General features: G+C 45.0%; 1 protein-coding gene across 3 annotated transcripts in view; it reads left to right on the forward strand.

The window, feature by feature from the left end:
- The window catches only part of CCDC18 (coiled-coil domain containing 18), a 54,131-nt gene that overhangs the window by 5,097 nt on the left and 33,457 nt on the right, over nucleotides 1-15,577 (forward strand). For all 3 annotated transcript variants that reach the window (XM_073643210.1, XM_073643208.1, XM_073643209.1), the window contains 6 exons: nucleotides 1,012-1,121; nucleotides 10,324-10,452; nucleotides 13,272-13,368; nucleotides 13,514-13,635; nucleotides 13,729-13,990; nucleotides 15,469-15,566. In XM_073643210.1, coding sequence (XP_073499311.1) covers nucleotides 1,012-1,121; nucleotides 10,324-10,452; nucleotides 13,272-13,368; nucleotides 13,514-13,635; nucleotides 13,729-13,990; nucleotides 15,469-15,566 — 818 coding nt within the window. The remainder of the gene's footprint in view (nucleotides 1-1,011; nucleotides 1,122-10,323; nucleotides 10,453-13,271; nucleotides 13,369-13,513; nucleotides 13,636-13,728; nucleotides 13,991-15,468; nucleotides 15,567-15,577) is intronic.

Below are 15,577 nucleotides of genomic sequence, written 5' to 3' on the forward strand. Positions count from 1 at the left end.
ATACTGATAGTGGGGCCATGGCAATATAGATGTTTCAGCCCCCCCGGACCCTAGTCTCTCATATCGCAGGCGTTCAGTTAGTGCAAATTTCTGAAGCTTCTGGTTCAGAATATATAACCATGATGGACTGAAGAGGATTTTCTTTTCATCTGTTTTATCATTTTTAGTCTTAAATTGTTTGTCCTCTCTGGTGGTGAAAGTCTGCAGTCACTCTATGCGACTGCAGACCTCTTAATCCCTGCAGTGCACACACTGCACGCTGTCAGGATTTCCGTTGTCACTGCAGAGAGTGGGCTGTCATGTGACTGCAAGTACTGTATGTGATTTACTTATTTTCCGGCCACATTCCAACTAGACATGCACGGCCTCGCTCAGTTCACTTGTGCTGAGCACGTCTAGTTGGCATGTGACCCCATGTAAGCAAATTGCATAATCGTGATAATGTGACCGCCTGGTCTTGACAGCTACATCGGAGAATACTGACAGTATGCAGTGCGCACGATGTGAAGATTCAGAAGTTTGCTGTCAGAGTGACTGCAGACTCTCACCATAAGACTGGACAACCCCTTAAATATTCGGCTGTCTGGAGCATGCGGGGAGTCTTCTGGCCATCCATGCACCAAAAAGTTAAATGAACTCCAACCTGATTTGTGTTATCATTTGCTCCAAATTCTAGCGTAAAATAGACGTTGATGGAGGCCATTCTCTTTCCTGCTACTCTTTACTCACTTTTCAAAAGGTTACAATAAGCGATGGAAAATGGCGGGGATCCCCCAAAATTGTGTTTGCCATGATTTATGACTTTTCCAGAGAAAAAGTAACTTAGAGAAAAATATATTAATGGCTTTAAGTCTTTCTGAATTGGCTACCAGGTGAGTCCATATGGCTAGTTGTACAGATAATGGGTTTCTATGGCGAAGAGAGGAAATATTCTGGAAAAGTTCACCTAATCCATCTGCCTAGTATGAATTGCTGCTCTTTGTTTTTTACATGCATTCTAATCTTTTAAAGGTCCATTTTTATGAATCTGCGTTTGGATCTCGTGCATCCAGAATCCCGAAGCTTGAAGAACAGGTTGCGAGCTTGCAAGCGGAGTCTGAAGCACAAGAGAAAGCGCTGAGGTGATGATTCTGTGGACGGCTCATGTTTACAAGATTAACCCCTTTTTTTGCCTTGTCGCTTACATAAACAAGCACACTTGCCCAATTGTGTAATTTGTCCCTTTATTGTTCATTTTGAGCCCTCCTGAAATTATACTGCCCAGTTATTTTGTAGGTCTGTTCACATGAGTCAGATATCGTATTTTCTGTTTGGAAAATCTACTCTTGCGTTACCAGCGTTATGGGTTACCTTTTTGGTGCAGATTTTGCTGCTGCTGTAAATCCGCAGCTTATCTGGCCCTCGTGGACGTACCCGAATGTGTATTTTTTGGAACCAAAACAAATAAAGTCCAGCGGAGAAACCCTTATTTCGGCATTTTTCTTAAAATCTTTTTATTCTTCAACAATCCTTAAAAGAACATCATTCCTTTTCGGACCAGGTATGTACATACAGTCGACACTTTATGGCAGTATAGAGGACACAGCTGTCTAAATCGTCTATGTAACGTTTGTAAATGATGATATTGGGTGCATGTACAGTACAGACCAAAAGTTTGGACACACCTTCTCATTTAAAGATTTTTCTGTATTTTCATGACTTTGAAAATTGTACATTCACACTGAAGGCATCAAAACTATGAATTAACACATGTGGAATTATATACTTAACAAAAAAGTGTGAAACAACTGAAAATATGTCTTATATTCTAGGTTCTTCAAAGTAGCCACCTTTTGCTTTGATGACTGCTTTGCACACTCTTGGCATTCTCTTGATGAGCTTCAAGAGGTAGTCACCAGAAATGGTTTTCACTTCACAGGTGTGCCCTGTCAGGTTTAATAAGTGGGATTTCTTGCCTTATAAATGGGGTTGGGACCATCAGTTGTGCTGTGCAGAAGTCTGGTGGATACACAGCTGATAGTCCTACTGAATAGACTGTTAGAATTTGTATTATGGCAAGAAAAATGCAGCTAAGTAAAGAAAAACGAGTGGCCATCATTACTTTAAGAAATGAAGGTCAGTCAGTGCGAAAAATTGGGAAAACTTTGAAAGTGTCCCCAAGTGCAGTTGCAAAAACCATCAATTGCTACAAAGAAACTGGCTCACATGAGGACCGCCCCAGGAAAGGAAGACCAAGAGTCACCTCTGCTTCTGAGGATAAGTTTATCCGAGTCACCAGCCTCAGAAATTGCAGGTTAACAGCAGCTCAGATTAGAGACCAGGTCAATGCCACACAGAGTTCTAGCAGCAGACACATCTCTTCAACAACTGTTAAGAGGAGACTTTGTGCAGCAGGCCTTCATGGTAAAATAGCTGCTAGGAAACCACTGCTAAGGACAGGCAACAAGCAGAAGAGACTTGTTTGGGCTAAGGAACACAAGGAATGGACATTAGACCAGTGGAAATCTGTGCTTTGGTCTGATGAGTCCAAATTTGAGATCTTTGGTTCCAACCACCGTGTCATTGTGCGACGCAGAAAAGGTGAACGGATGGACTCTACATGCCTGGTTCCCACTGTGAAGCATGGAGGAGGAGGTGTGATGGTGCTTTGCTGGTGACACTGTTGGGGATTTATTCAAAATTGAAGGCATACTGAACCAGCATGGCTACCACAGCATCTTGCAGCGGCATGCTATTCCATCCAGTTTGCGTTTAGTTGGACCATCATTTATTTTTCAACAGGACAATGACCCCAAACAAACCTCCAGGCTGTGTAAGGGCTATTTGACCACGAAGGAGAGTGATGGGGTGCTACGCCAGATGACCTGGCCTCCACAGTCACCAGACCTGAACTCAATCGAGATGGTTTGGGATGAGCTGGACCGCAGAGTGAAGGCAAAAGGGCCAACAAGTGCTAAGCATCTCTGGGAACTCCTTCAAGATTGTTGGAAGACCATTTCCGGTGACTATCTCTTGAAGCTCATCAAGAGAATGCCAAGAGTGTGCAAAACAGTCATCAAAGCAAAAGGTGGCTACTTGGAAGAACCTAGAATATAAGACATATTTTCAGTTGTTTCACACTTTTCTGTTAAGTATATAATTCCACATGTGTTAATTCATAGTTTTGATGCCTTCAGTGTGAATGTACAATTTTCATAGTCATGAAAATACAGAAAAATCTTTAAATAGAAGGTGTGTCCAAACGTTTGGTCTGTACTGTATACTGCTCTATATGAAGGTGGACTCGAAGGTGGCCATGAACAAATTTGCCTAAGTTGGTGCCACCTTCGAGCCCATCGCGTTCCCAAGTATCTGGTGGTATAAGGTATCTTGAAAAGTAAAGAAATTGTTATAAAGTATGAACTGCATGCTTTCATACAGAAAATCTTTTGGTATGGGTGTCAACCGTGGATCAATGTCTATGTACGTTTTGAAACACACCCGTCCCAAATCATGTGGGATAGTGTCCTAGACAGCTGTGTCCTCTACACTGCCATAAAGTGCCCACTGTATGTACATACCTGGTCCGAAAAGGAATGATGTTCTTTTAAGGATTGTTGAAGAATAAAAAGATTTTTAAAAAAATGCCGAAATAAGGGTTCCTCTGCTGGACTTTATTTGTTTTGGTTCCAAGCAATTGCAGGAGGGTGTGCCTCCCTCATCTCCGTGCGGATCCCTGGCAGATGATCGGACCAAGGAGAAACTACGATCTGGGTAAGCTGGCTACTATTGACTTTTTGAATGTGTATTTCAGCAGCAGAATGGAAGGAAGGGAGACACAGACATTACTAGTGGGTAGGCGGAGCCCACACAGGATAGAACACCTCAGATTACAAAAAAGTGTTGACCGGCCCCTCCAGCTTGGGCTCCTCCTACTCCAGCTCTCCAGTCTAAAATTTGAGGTCGCAGAGGATAGTCGCTGCTGGAGCAGCTCCTCAGAAATTTTTTTTATTTTTATCGGACAGAGACTTGGACCCCCCGTGGTCTAGAGGTCTCAGGGGTCTCAGCGCTGCTGGACCCCCACCCCTCCCCTGGCGGATCTGCATACCCTTTATGGTGGTCCCTGCAGAACCCTGCCGGCCCCGGGGGATGAGGGACGCTTCCCGGAGGAGACGCAAACTGCGCCATTGGGGTCCCTGCGCGCTCCGTCCTGGGGGGAAGCTAAGGGCCACAGCGCCACAAATCCCTGGGGGTCCCTGTGGCGCTCAGCTGGGTGAGTACTCAGCATTTGTAAATGTGTTTGAGTGCTTCAGCGGCTGCTGCGGCGGCCGCTGTTACATGTACCGTTGGTGACTGTGTGTTTTTCGTCCGCAGGTGGATCCCTGCAGGACATGTGAAGCGGGGCAGGAGCGGAGAGCGGAGGAGTCGCGCGCCTTTTTGAATGCCGGCGGGGGGCGTGGCTTCGCGCCTTCCTGGTCTTTTCGTGGGCAGGTAGCGCTCTGAGCGCGCGCTTTCTCCTGTCCCTCCCCTTCCGGCTTCTCTCTTCACTGCGCGGCGGCCATTTCTGACGGCCTCCTCCGGCTCCTCACTCTCCTCTCCTCCCGTCAGAACCGAAGGAACGCTGCACCGCGGCCAGCTGGGTGAGTCGCTTCTGCCTGTCAGGGCAGAAGCTTAACCTCCTCACCCCCACAGCGCAGGGCACCTTTCTGCGGCACAATTAGGTGGCAGACTGCGCTGCCCTGCAGCTGCTACCTCATATAGAGGTTTTTATGTCTGGGACTCGCACACCTCTTTCATTTAGCAGAGGTTGTGGGGAGTCTGCTGCATTAACCCCCTGGTAGGCGGTTAACCCTTAATTGGGGGACAGCTGGGGTAGCTCTCTCTTTTTGAGCTTTAACCCTTCAGCGTTCGTTTCTTTCCTTTTAGAAGCCACACTGTCCTAGTTACTGACAGGCTTAAGCCTGCTATATACTGTGTGAGGGCATGTCAGATCAGGGTCCAGGAGGCGCGGTCCGTCTCCCAGGTCCGCTACAGGATCAGTCTCGCGTATCTGACCCGCAGGAGTCCTCGACGGCGTCAAGTGCAGCGCAGGTCGGGGGACTCGGTGATGTTAAAAATGGAGGCTCTCACTCGTTCTATTGATAGCCTGTCTGACCTTCTAGGTCATTGGGTGTCAGCTAGATCCCAACTGTCTTCTCATGGCAGGAAGCGCCACAGGCCGGTACTGTCCTCCCCGCGCAGCGACTCTGAGATCTCTGATATGGAGGGTTCCCCTTCAAGCTCTGGTGGGGAGATGTCCGATTCGGATAAAGAGGATCGGCAGGGGCGCTCTGACTCTCTTTTGGGCCGTGTGGATGCTTTTATTGGAGCTATGAGGGAGGCGTTACAGTTACCGGAGGAGGTAGCTAGACGCCCTGGTAAGTCGGCCCGGCTTTTTCAGGAGTCGCATAGGTCGCGGTCAATGTTACCATCTCTGGATGAACTTGATGGGGCGGTGGAGAAGGAACGCCTGTGTCCAGATAAGCGTTTTCAGGGGACAAGGTTTTTTGAGGCACTGTATCCGTGTTCTACGGAATCGATTGCTAATTGGATTCCTTCTCCTGAAGTGGATGTCCCTTTATCCCAGCTTAGCAAATCTTCATTACTTCCTGTTAAAGGGAAGGCGAGTCTGCAGGATCCGCTGGACAGAAAAACGGAGATGGCGGCTAAATCCATCTACGAGGCCGCAGGTCATGGATTCAGAGCGGCTTTAGGAGCCATGTGTGCTGGTGAAGCTTCCCTGAGGTGGTTGGACCGCCTACGGACGGCGTGGCAAGATGGATCCCCGCTATCCGAGCTAGAAGGGCTTTTCAAGTTGTTGGAAGAGGCAGCGCGATATGGCAGAGATGCAGTTCTGGATACTACGTCACTGCTGTCCAGGGCGCAATCCTCGGCTGTCACAGTCAGAAGAGCACTGTGGCTTAAGCAGTGGACCGGAGACGCGGTTTCCAAGCAAGGTTTGCTGTGTTTAGCTTACAAGGGTGGTCAGCTGTTTGGGTCTGACCTCACGGAGCTGATTGCGAAGGCCAAGGCAAAAGAAACGGCTTTACCGCATCGTAGAGCTGTGGCTTCTGCGTCTGGCAAGTCTAGTGCCGGTAGTAGTCGGCGGCCCTTTCGGCCCAGGGGACGGTTCGGTCAGCCCTCTTGGGGATCGGGTCGTCCCTTGTTTTCGGGAAAAAAGATCTCTCAGAAATCCCGCACTCCCTGGAAACAGAACTTCCGTCAAGACAAACGGGAAGCTGACAAAAAGCCCGCTAAGGCGGACTGACGCCAGGGTTTCACTCGAGGGTCCTCGAGTGGGGGGTCGCCTGCTCCAGTTCGAGTCGACTTGGGCGTCCCACGTTTCAGACGCCTGGGTGACGCGGGTTGTGTCGGCAGGCTATTTCATAGAGTTTCTTTCTCGACCCCCGGACAGATTTTGCCAATCTCGCATTCCGTCAGAGCCCGAGCTAGCTACCGCTCTACGGCGGGAGGTCGATTCCCTTCTGCAGAATGGTGTGGTGGTGCCGGTTCCGCCGGAGAATTGGGGAAGGGGGTTTTACTCCAACCTCTTTGTGGTCCCCAAAAAGGAGGACAAATTTCGCCCCATTCTGGATCTCAAAAAATTGAATCTGCATGTCCGGACCCGGAAATTCCGCATGGAGTCGCTTCGCTCAGTTGTGGCGGCTCTGTCGCAGAACAATTTTTTAGTGTCAATCGACATTCGCGACGCTTATTTGCATATTCCCATCGGAAGGGCTCACCAGCGCTTCCTACGTTCTGCCATAGGTCAGGACCATTACCAGTTTGTGGCCCTGCCATTCGGGTTGGCATCAGCGCCCAGAGTTTTTACAAAAATTCTGGCGCCTCTCATGGCGATCCTTCGAAGGCAGGGGTGACAATTATTCCCTATCTAGACGACCTTTTGATTGTGGCGTCCACAGAGGAGGAGGCGGTGAGGGCTCTCAATCTATCCCTTCAGCTCCTGGAGGACTTCGGATGGCTAGTCAATTGGAAGAAGTCATCTCTGGAACCGTCGCAGTCAATCCTGTTTTTGGGGATGCACTTCGACACGGTACGGGCAGTGGTGTCCTTGCCTCCGGACAAGCAAGCAAGTCTTCGTCAACATGTACAGGTTATGAAGTCTTGGACAGCAATGTCCCTTCGAAGGTGTATGCGCCTTCTGGGTTTGATGGTGGCATCAATGGAAGCGGTCCCGTTTGCTCAATTTCATTCCAGGGGTCTCCAAATGCTCATTCTGACCCATTGGGATCGATCGCAGGCTTCGCTGGATCGCAGTGTCATCATCTCCCACAGGGTGCGAGAGTCTCTAGGATGGTGGTTACATCCAGAAGCGTTATCCCAGGGGAAGTCCTTCCTCCTTCCGCGGTGGTCGGTCATAACCACCGATGCCAGTCTGACGGGCTGGGGGGGGGTCTGGAACGATCTCTGGGTTCAGGGAGTATGGTCGTCAGAAGAGTCTGTCCTGCCGATCAACCTCCTGGAGTTGAGGGCGATTTTCCTTTGCCTCCAACACTGGACGGTCCCTTTAAGCGGTCTGCAAGTCCGAGTGCAGACAGACAACGCGACGGCAGCCGCGTATATCAACCATCAAGGTGGGACGAGGAGCTCCAGGCTCATGATGGAGGTCTCTCGGATCATGGTATGGGCCGAAGCCAGGGTTCCAGCCATCTCCGCGATTCACATCCCAGGAGTCCAGAATATCACGGCGGACTTCCTCAGTCGCGAGAAGGTGGATCCCGGAGAATGGAGTCTTCATCCGGAAGTTTTTGCACTACTGTGCTCCCGTTGGGGAACTCCCCAAGTGGATTTGATGGCATCCAGGTTCAACGCCAGGTTACCGACGTTCATGTCCAGGTACAAGGACCCGGAGGCTGTGGCGGTGGATGCTCTAGTGGCTCCGTGGGACCAATTCGAGATGATCTTTGTGTTTCCGCCGATATCCTTACTTCCTCTGGTGTTACGTCGGATCAAACTGGAGAGAGTCTCGGCTATGTTGGTGGCCCCAGATTGGCCAAGGACGACGTGGTTCTCAACGCTGGTGTCGCTTCTGGCAGTGCCTCCGCTTCCACTTCGCCCGGACCTGTTAACCCAGGGGCCCATTCGTCATCCGGACCTGAAGTCTCTGCGTTTGACGGCGTGGCTCTTGAGACCGAAATCTTGACCCGTCAAGGATTTTCAGCCGAAGTCATTGCCACTCTGCGAGCGGCCAGAGGTCCTGCTACCACTAGGATTTATCACAAGACTTGGGAAGCCTTCTTCTCGTGGTGTTCCAGTTCTTCAAGGAACCCGAGGATTTTTTCCATTCCCAATTTGTTGGCCTTTTTGCAGTATGGGCTGGACAAGGGTTTGGCAGTTAGCACCCTGAAGGGTCAGGTTTCCGCTCTATCCTTGCTGTTTCGGAAGGCTATCGCCTCGCGTAGGGACGTACGTTCCTTTTTTCGCGGGGTAATCCGTCAATTTCCGCCGCGGAAGGCACTTGTGACTCCTTGGCGGCTCAATCTTGTCTTGGAGGCTCTTCAACATGGGCCTTTTGAGCCTATGGACTCTGTTAGCCTTTCATTGCTTTCCTGGAAGGTTGCCTTCCTGGTGGCGGTCACCTCTTTGAGAAGGGTTTCTGAGTTGGCGGCTCTTTCTTGCTCGCCTCCTTTTCTGGAGTTTCACCCGGATCGTGTAGTGCTTCACACACGGGGCGACTTTCTACCTAAGGTGGTGTCACAATTTCATGTTAACCAGGATATTGTGTTGCCCTCGCTCTGTCCAGAGCCGAGGAATGCGAAGGAACGGGCCTTGCACACTTTGGATTTGGTGCGGGCGTTAAAGTTCTATTTGTCTATTACTCAAGGTTTTCGGAAGTCGGACTCACTTTTTGTGATTCCAGCAGGTCGTCGTCGTGGTCCACGAGCTTCCAAGGACACTATAGCTCGATGGATTCGGTCGGCCATTTTAGAAGCTTACCGATTTAAGGGCGAGCCTTGCCCAATTAAGATTCGAGCTCACTCCACGAGAGCTGTGGGTTCATCGTGGGCTTTTCATCAAGGGGCCTCGGCAGCTCAACTCTGCCGGGCGGCTACCTGGCGCTCCGTCCACACTTTTACAAAGTTTTATAAGGTGGACGTCCGTGCTTCCGCGGATGCGGCCTTAGGACGTAGGGTCCTGCAGGCGGCTGTAGTTTATCTCCTTAACTTGTGTTTAGCGCTGGTTGCGCATTTATCCAAGTTGTTGGGAATCTGCCTTTGTTGTTTTTTCCCACCCTTAATTTCTGGACTGCTTTGGGACGTCCCACTAGTAATGTCTGTGTCTCCCTTCCTTCCATTCTGCTGCTGAAAGACGGATTTTGGTAAGAACTTACCTGCAAAAAATCCTTTTCAGCGAAGGAAGGAAGGGAGACACAGCTCCCTCCCATGGCAGAAGTGTGTTGTTGTGTTTTCAGATGCAGCGTGACCCTTCTCTGATGGCGGTTATCTAGGCTGGGGTCGGCGCGCTAAGGCTCTGTTCCAGCATTGCCAGCTCATCGCAGTGGTCAGGTCCAGTGAGTAGTACCTGGGACTGTGTGGTTTTTTTCTGTTATATGCATAACCTGTCTTCTTGCTTTTTTCTAAGTTTTTCAGAAGGGGTTGTGTTGCTCCGCTGGTGTTAATTGCTCTTCCTTAGCTTGTGTAAGGACTGGAGAGCTGGAGTAGGAGGAGCCCAAGCTGGAGCGGCCGGTCAACACTTTTTTGTAATCTGAGGTGTTCTCTCTTGTGTGGGCTCCGCCTACCCACTAGTAATGTCTGTGTCTCCCTTCCTTCCTTCGCTGAAAGGGATTTTACAGGTAAGTTCTTACCAAAATCTGTCTTTTTAGTGCAATCCAAAGCAGAAATCCAAGGCTGCTCTCTGAATGTTTTTTTACATGTTCACAGTTCAAACCGTTGGCCCATTCAATGGGACCCAAAACCTTTCTTTCTCATAAAGAGTCTATGGTGTGTATTCAGTACAGTATATGACGTGCAACTGAAATAAGATCTGCTGCATATAAGTGTATCTTTGCTGATGACATTACAGAGCTTTAATATATGATGTCCTCTAAAAAATACTTCCCGTAATACGAATCTCCTGGATCCCACAGGGAATATAATGGTCTTTAATTTATTAGCGGTGTTCAGACTACACATTATTGGTGTGCTGTTCGACTCTCTCTCCAGAGTTCTCTGAATCATAAAAATGTGTTGTACTGTGCATTGGCCTTGAATGTTTTAAACCTACAAAGTTTCTTTAAACTTTCTCTGTGCTGCATACATAACACCTTGTCGTTTTTTTCCCTAGGATTGCCGAAGATAAATTAGTTGAACGTTACCACAAAGTGGCAGAAAAAGAGCAAGATTTACAAAAGTTCAGAGAGGACCTGAAACAATTGAAAATTGAGCTCTATGAATCCAGTAAAGTATGTAAAAGGTGAAGATAATTGCTAAAACTGTTAGTGATTTATGTTCTGCTGTCAGAAAACATACCTCTTACTGTATGTAACTCATTATTTCCCGGACCTAGAATGTAATAGTTCACTCTGCAGTGATGGTGCTGTCACTGCTCCTTTATTTTTTATGTTGTACAGCAGACAGTCTGCTGTAATGGCTATGTGATCAGAGAAAACTACTCTGGCCTTTAACTCCACCACCCCACTTTGAACATACTAATGCCTGCAATATCGGGTGTCTGTTTATTATGCTGGCTCAGGAGCTGAGCCTGCATTATACATGGTCGGTTCTCTCTGTGTTACACAATCTCTTTCAGCTGCATTTAAAGAGCATGGTCTGGTGGGGGGGGCGTTCCACATGTTAATCACACTTCCATATTGAGATTGCAGGGTGCTGATGGCTTGCTGTTGAAGCTGAAGGCCCATGTGCTGTGCTCCTGTAAATACCAGTCTGTGGCTATTCTTCATAGTAGACAGTGATTTTTCTATATGCTGCCATACTATAGTATACTACTATAGTACTACTGTATATAAATCAAGCAACAAAAAAAAATAAACTTTTGATTACCAGTCCCCAATTTCCCCATTTAATTAAAAAAAAAAATTGGTAATGCACCCTTGTTGATAGATCTATCAAAATATAAAATTAATTAAACCTTGTGGTTACAGCCATAAAGAGATCACCAGAATTGCAGTTTTTTGGATACTGCAAATCTGCCAAAAAATGCAGTAACAAGTGATCAAAGTATTGCTCTCTATTCCAAAATTGTATCAATAAAACGTTCTGCTCGCCAGCTGGGGACTTGAACCTGTGATCATCCGATTGCTTGTACTATATACTGCAATACCACAGTTTTGCAATGTATAGAGAAAATCACGGGCTCCTTGTAACTCCAGACAGTCTGGTTTTCATGGGAGCACCGTCATGACAGTCAGAAACTCTTCAGCAGATCCCCCGGCTGTAAGGACAACCCTGCAGCGATTGCATTGCGGGCGGCTAATGAGCACGTGAAAATTAGCACTTTAAATGCCGATCTCAGAGATTGACAGCAGCGAGCCGAGCATGGCTCCACACACTGCTGATAGAGGCAGATTCTGACTGAATCACAGCCATTCTCTTCTGGCAGGAATACTGGCTCAGTTTCTGAGCTTGCATCAAAGAAAGGGGTCAGATATATTATATAGGTTAAAAAAAGACCTAGGTCCATCAGGTTCAACCTTCCTCCCCCAATTGTACATTTTGTCACTAAATTAACTGTAACCCACTATGTAGGGAAGCGTTTAAGGAAGAATCATTTTAGCTGACTGTTCACCGGCTGTCATCGTCTGAAATTAAGTCAGTAGTTGTTTGTTTTTTTTCTGAGGGATAAAAGTCAGATGAGCGATCCTTCATTGAAAGAACATTCACCTGAAGATTATTAATTCTTCAGTAGCTGACGTTGAACACCTGTAATGCTCGGTAATGAATAAAATCTGTATAGCTGTTTCGGCGTAATGATTATTCTCCATGAGATTATTCGTTCGTTAGTTGTTCAACCATAAACTTGTATTTAATGTTTTCAGCCACCTTAAGTAGTCATGAAATCAGTTGTTAAAGTCCTCCAGTAAGACCAAAAAAATGTTCAAGTAAGGTTTTAGAATGAAAAAAACAAAATCATACATAATTAATATTGCAGCATCTGTAATGCAACTTTCATAAAATAAAATGAATACAGTGTATCCTGCAGTTATGAAAAATAAAAAGCGATAGTCATAAGTTCCCCAAAGTTTGTAGCCGGATTGATACCCAGTAGGAATTTAAATTTTGTGAAACATATACTTCCTATAAAACTAGTATTTCATTAAAAATATTAAAATTGACATTCATAAAGAAAAGGAACTCAAGATATTATAACTTGATAGACCTATGATACAATATCGCACCCCAAAATTATATCAACTAAAACTACAATATATTCCACAAAATGTGGTAGTGGAAGGGAAGGGATTTATATATCAAATTAATTACCATACATTTTGATGTTTCAACAATCTTGACATCGCAGCTGTTTCCATATGGGATATTCCAGTCCATCACTATCTCTATAAAAGATATTTTGATTGCTTCATTGCGTAATGGCTCCCGACCTTCACATGGTCAGGACACGAACCTGCTTCTCTTCAGATCTGTGAGTTCAGAATGTCAGGTAGAAAAAGCCGATTATCTCCAATTGATGAACTCTAAACCTCTATTGCTGGAGTTCTCTAATGCCCGCTAGTCCATACATAATTCCTATAAAAGGTGGCACATGTGTTCTGTAAACTTGCTGTGTGGGCTAATGCACCTAAGGGGATTAACTAGTATGGAGCCACCGAGAATGGTGATCCTGTTTCTCAACACGTAAGCCACCCAAAAGATCTTGGGAGACTATAATGAAAAGTCTCCTAAAATCAGATGAGACTGAGTAATGTTTATTCATGGTTGTTTTCTTTGCACTGAATTGTTACCTATTGTGTATTGTCAGCAAATTGTGAACAGTCACAAAGGCCCTGAGTCATCATTTTGTTTTTGGGTAAAACGTTTAAAAATAAATCAACAAAACAGGTAAAGACAAATTTAAATAAAATGTTAAAAAACGCGCAGATTAAAAGAAGAATTGGGTACAAATAAAAAAAATAGGCAAAAAAAAAAAAAAAGGTGCAGATGAAATAATGACTTGGGTCCCATTAGTGTATCAAAACTGATTAAAATAATTGTATTGAGGAATATTTTTTTTTTATACCTTTACATTCAATTGATGCCACCCATATCTCATTCTAGGACTGAGAAACAAAGAAATGAAGCGCTACTGAATGCCGAAGAGCTGACTCGAGCTTTCCAACAATACAAGAAGAATGTTACTGAGAAGTTGGAAAAGGTAAAAAAAAAAACAAACAAACCGAAAAAACATTGGTGCTTCTACATTTCAGAATCTTTTTCAGGTATTTTTCTTACACAATAATAAATGTTTTGATGTTGCTTCATTCTTCCTATTAAAATATTATTGCCTTATCTCTTTTTAGGTTAAGACAGAAGGATCTCAGATTAATCTAAATCTTCAGGATTGTGAAAGACAACGAGATGAATTGCTGGAAAAGAATAAAAATCTGGAGAATGAACTTGAAAAGATCAGTCAGCATTTAAGGTGCAGCAATGCTACGTACTGATCGACTATAGCCGTCATCAGGAATAACATTGGAAGATTGTAGATATTCATTTCATTGTGATTTTGCTTTAGAAACTTCATGTCTGAAAAAACGCATGAAAAAGAGAAGCAGAAAAGTGTTGAGATGAAAAATCTAGAGCTGATATCTCTCCTGACGCAGTCTAATCAGCGGGTCCTTAAGCTTGAGAGTGATCTGGAAAATAAAGAGCATGTACTGAAGGACAACATAACTTTGCTGCATGAAAACAAAGAGTTAAAAGAACAGCTTATGAAAATGGTAAAGAATCAATGTGCTTCAGAGCCAGTGGACATCGAGTCCATATCACGCTTAAAGGTGAGTTTTATTTGTAAATCTGAGCCTCCTTCAGCTAGTATATGAATGACCAAATGGAATCTGTCACTAGGTTTTTGTTAACCCATCTGAGAGCAGCATAATGTAAGGGCAGAGAACCTGATTTCAGAGATGTGTCACTTACTGGGCTGCTTGCTGCAGTTTTCATTAAAAACAGTTTTCCCTGCTGCCGATCTACCAGATCTCTGAATGCTGAGCTGTGTATAACTCCGCCCACACCACTGATTGGCAGATTTCTGTATACACTGTGCATAGGCAGAAAGCTGCCAATCTGTGGTGGGGGCGAGGTTATACAGAGCTCATGAATGTGGAGGACAACATGGCAAGAGGTTTACTAGTTCTCTAGTGATAATCTCTTTCTGATAAAGCAATTAATTATTTTATCAAACCTACAGCCAGTAGCCCAGTAAGTTATACATCACTGGACTTTGGGTCTCTGTCTCTACAACATGCTGCTCTTAGATTAACTGGTAGAAGCCTGGTGACAAATTACTTTTAACCACATCATTTTTCTTTTTTCTGTAAGTGTTTTGTACGAATAAAATATATACATTTCTAAATATATTTTAATTAGTAAATCACGCTTGTTTAGTCTATGGAGTTAATCACTTTAGGACGTTAAATGGCCGAAATTGGAAATCGTTTAGTTGGTGGTGGGAGGGTTAAAATAAAACAAAAAAAAAAACAATGTAAAATTTGATTTTGCCATGATGAGAAAACACCAGAAAGAATTCCTTTTTTTCTGTTGCTATAACACCTGCAAAATGCAATAAACAGTCATCAAAACACTATATCTAACCCAAAACGATATCAATAAATCAGTCAGCTCGCCACTCCAAAAAAATAACCCCTTTCACAGCTCCATTGACTTAAAAAATAAAATTGTTACAGGTTTTAGAAAAATGGTAACACAAGTGATTATTATTATTATTTTTTTTTTTACAAATAAATGAAATAAAATTCTACAAGTTTCATATTGGCGTAATTGTACCTTGAGACTCATGCTGCCAGATCATTTTTACTGCACAATAAACACTATAAAAAAAACGATTGCAGAATTACATTTTTTTTGGGGGGGTTGCGGGGAGGAGTCACCATTAACCCTGCACTTGGAATTTTTTTTCTTACTTTCCAGTACATTGTATGATAAAAATAATAGTATCAATCAAAGCAACAACTCGGCTGTTTGAGGGCTTATTTTTTGCGGGCAGTGTCTACAGAAAAATCAAAAAGTTATGGCTCTTGGAGAAGGGGAGGAAAATCCCTGCAGCTCGTCTCTTCTCCGGCTCCTAAATTACAGATAAAGCATGCACAGAGGAAAACTGGTGAGAATGCAGGGCACAAGTCACATAGTGGGCAGAAATGGTGTTATTCCTCATGGACGCACAGGACAGCTTTTTTGGAAAAGTTACTTGAACACACAGTTACGGTCTGAAAATAAATTTTATATGTTGTTACAGGATGAATTTTCAGATATTGAACGTCTAAGAAATCCCACGTCAGAAAACAAAAATAATGTAGAACCTGATGACTGCAGTTTGCTCATCACAGAACTGAGGTCTGTACTTA

The sequence above is a fragment of the Phyllobates terribilis genome, unplaced genomic scaffold (assembly GCF_046119375.1).
Source record: "Phyllobates terribilis strain yellow unplaced genomic scaffold, ASM4611937v1 Scaffold_8__6_contigs__length_399053987, whole genome shotgun sequence".
Lineage (NCBI taxonomy): Eukaryota > Metazoa > Chordata > Amphibia > Anura > Dendrobatidae > Phyllobates > Phyllobates terribilis.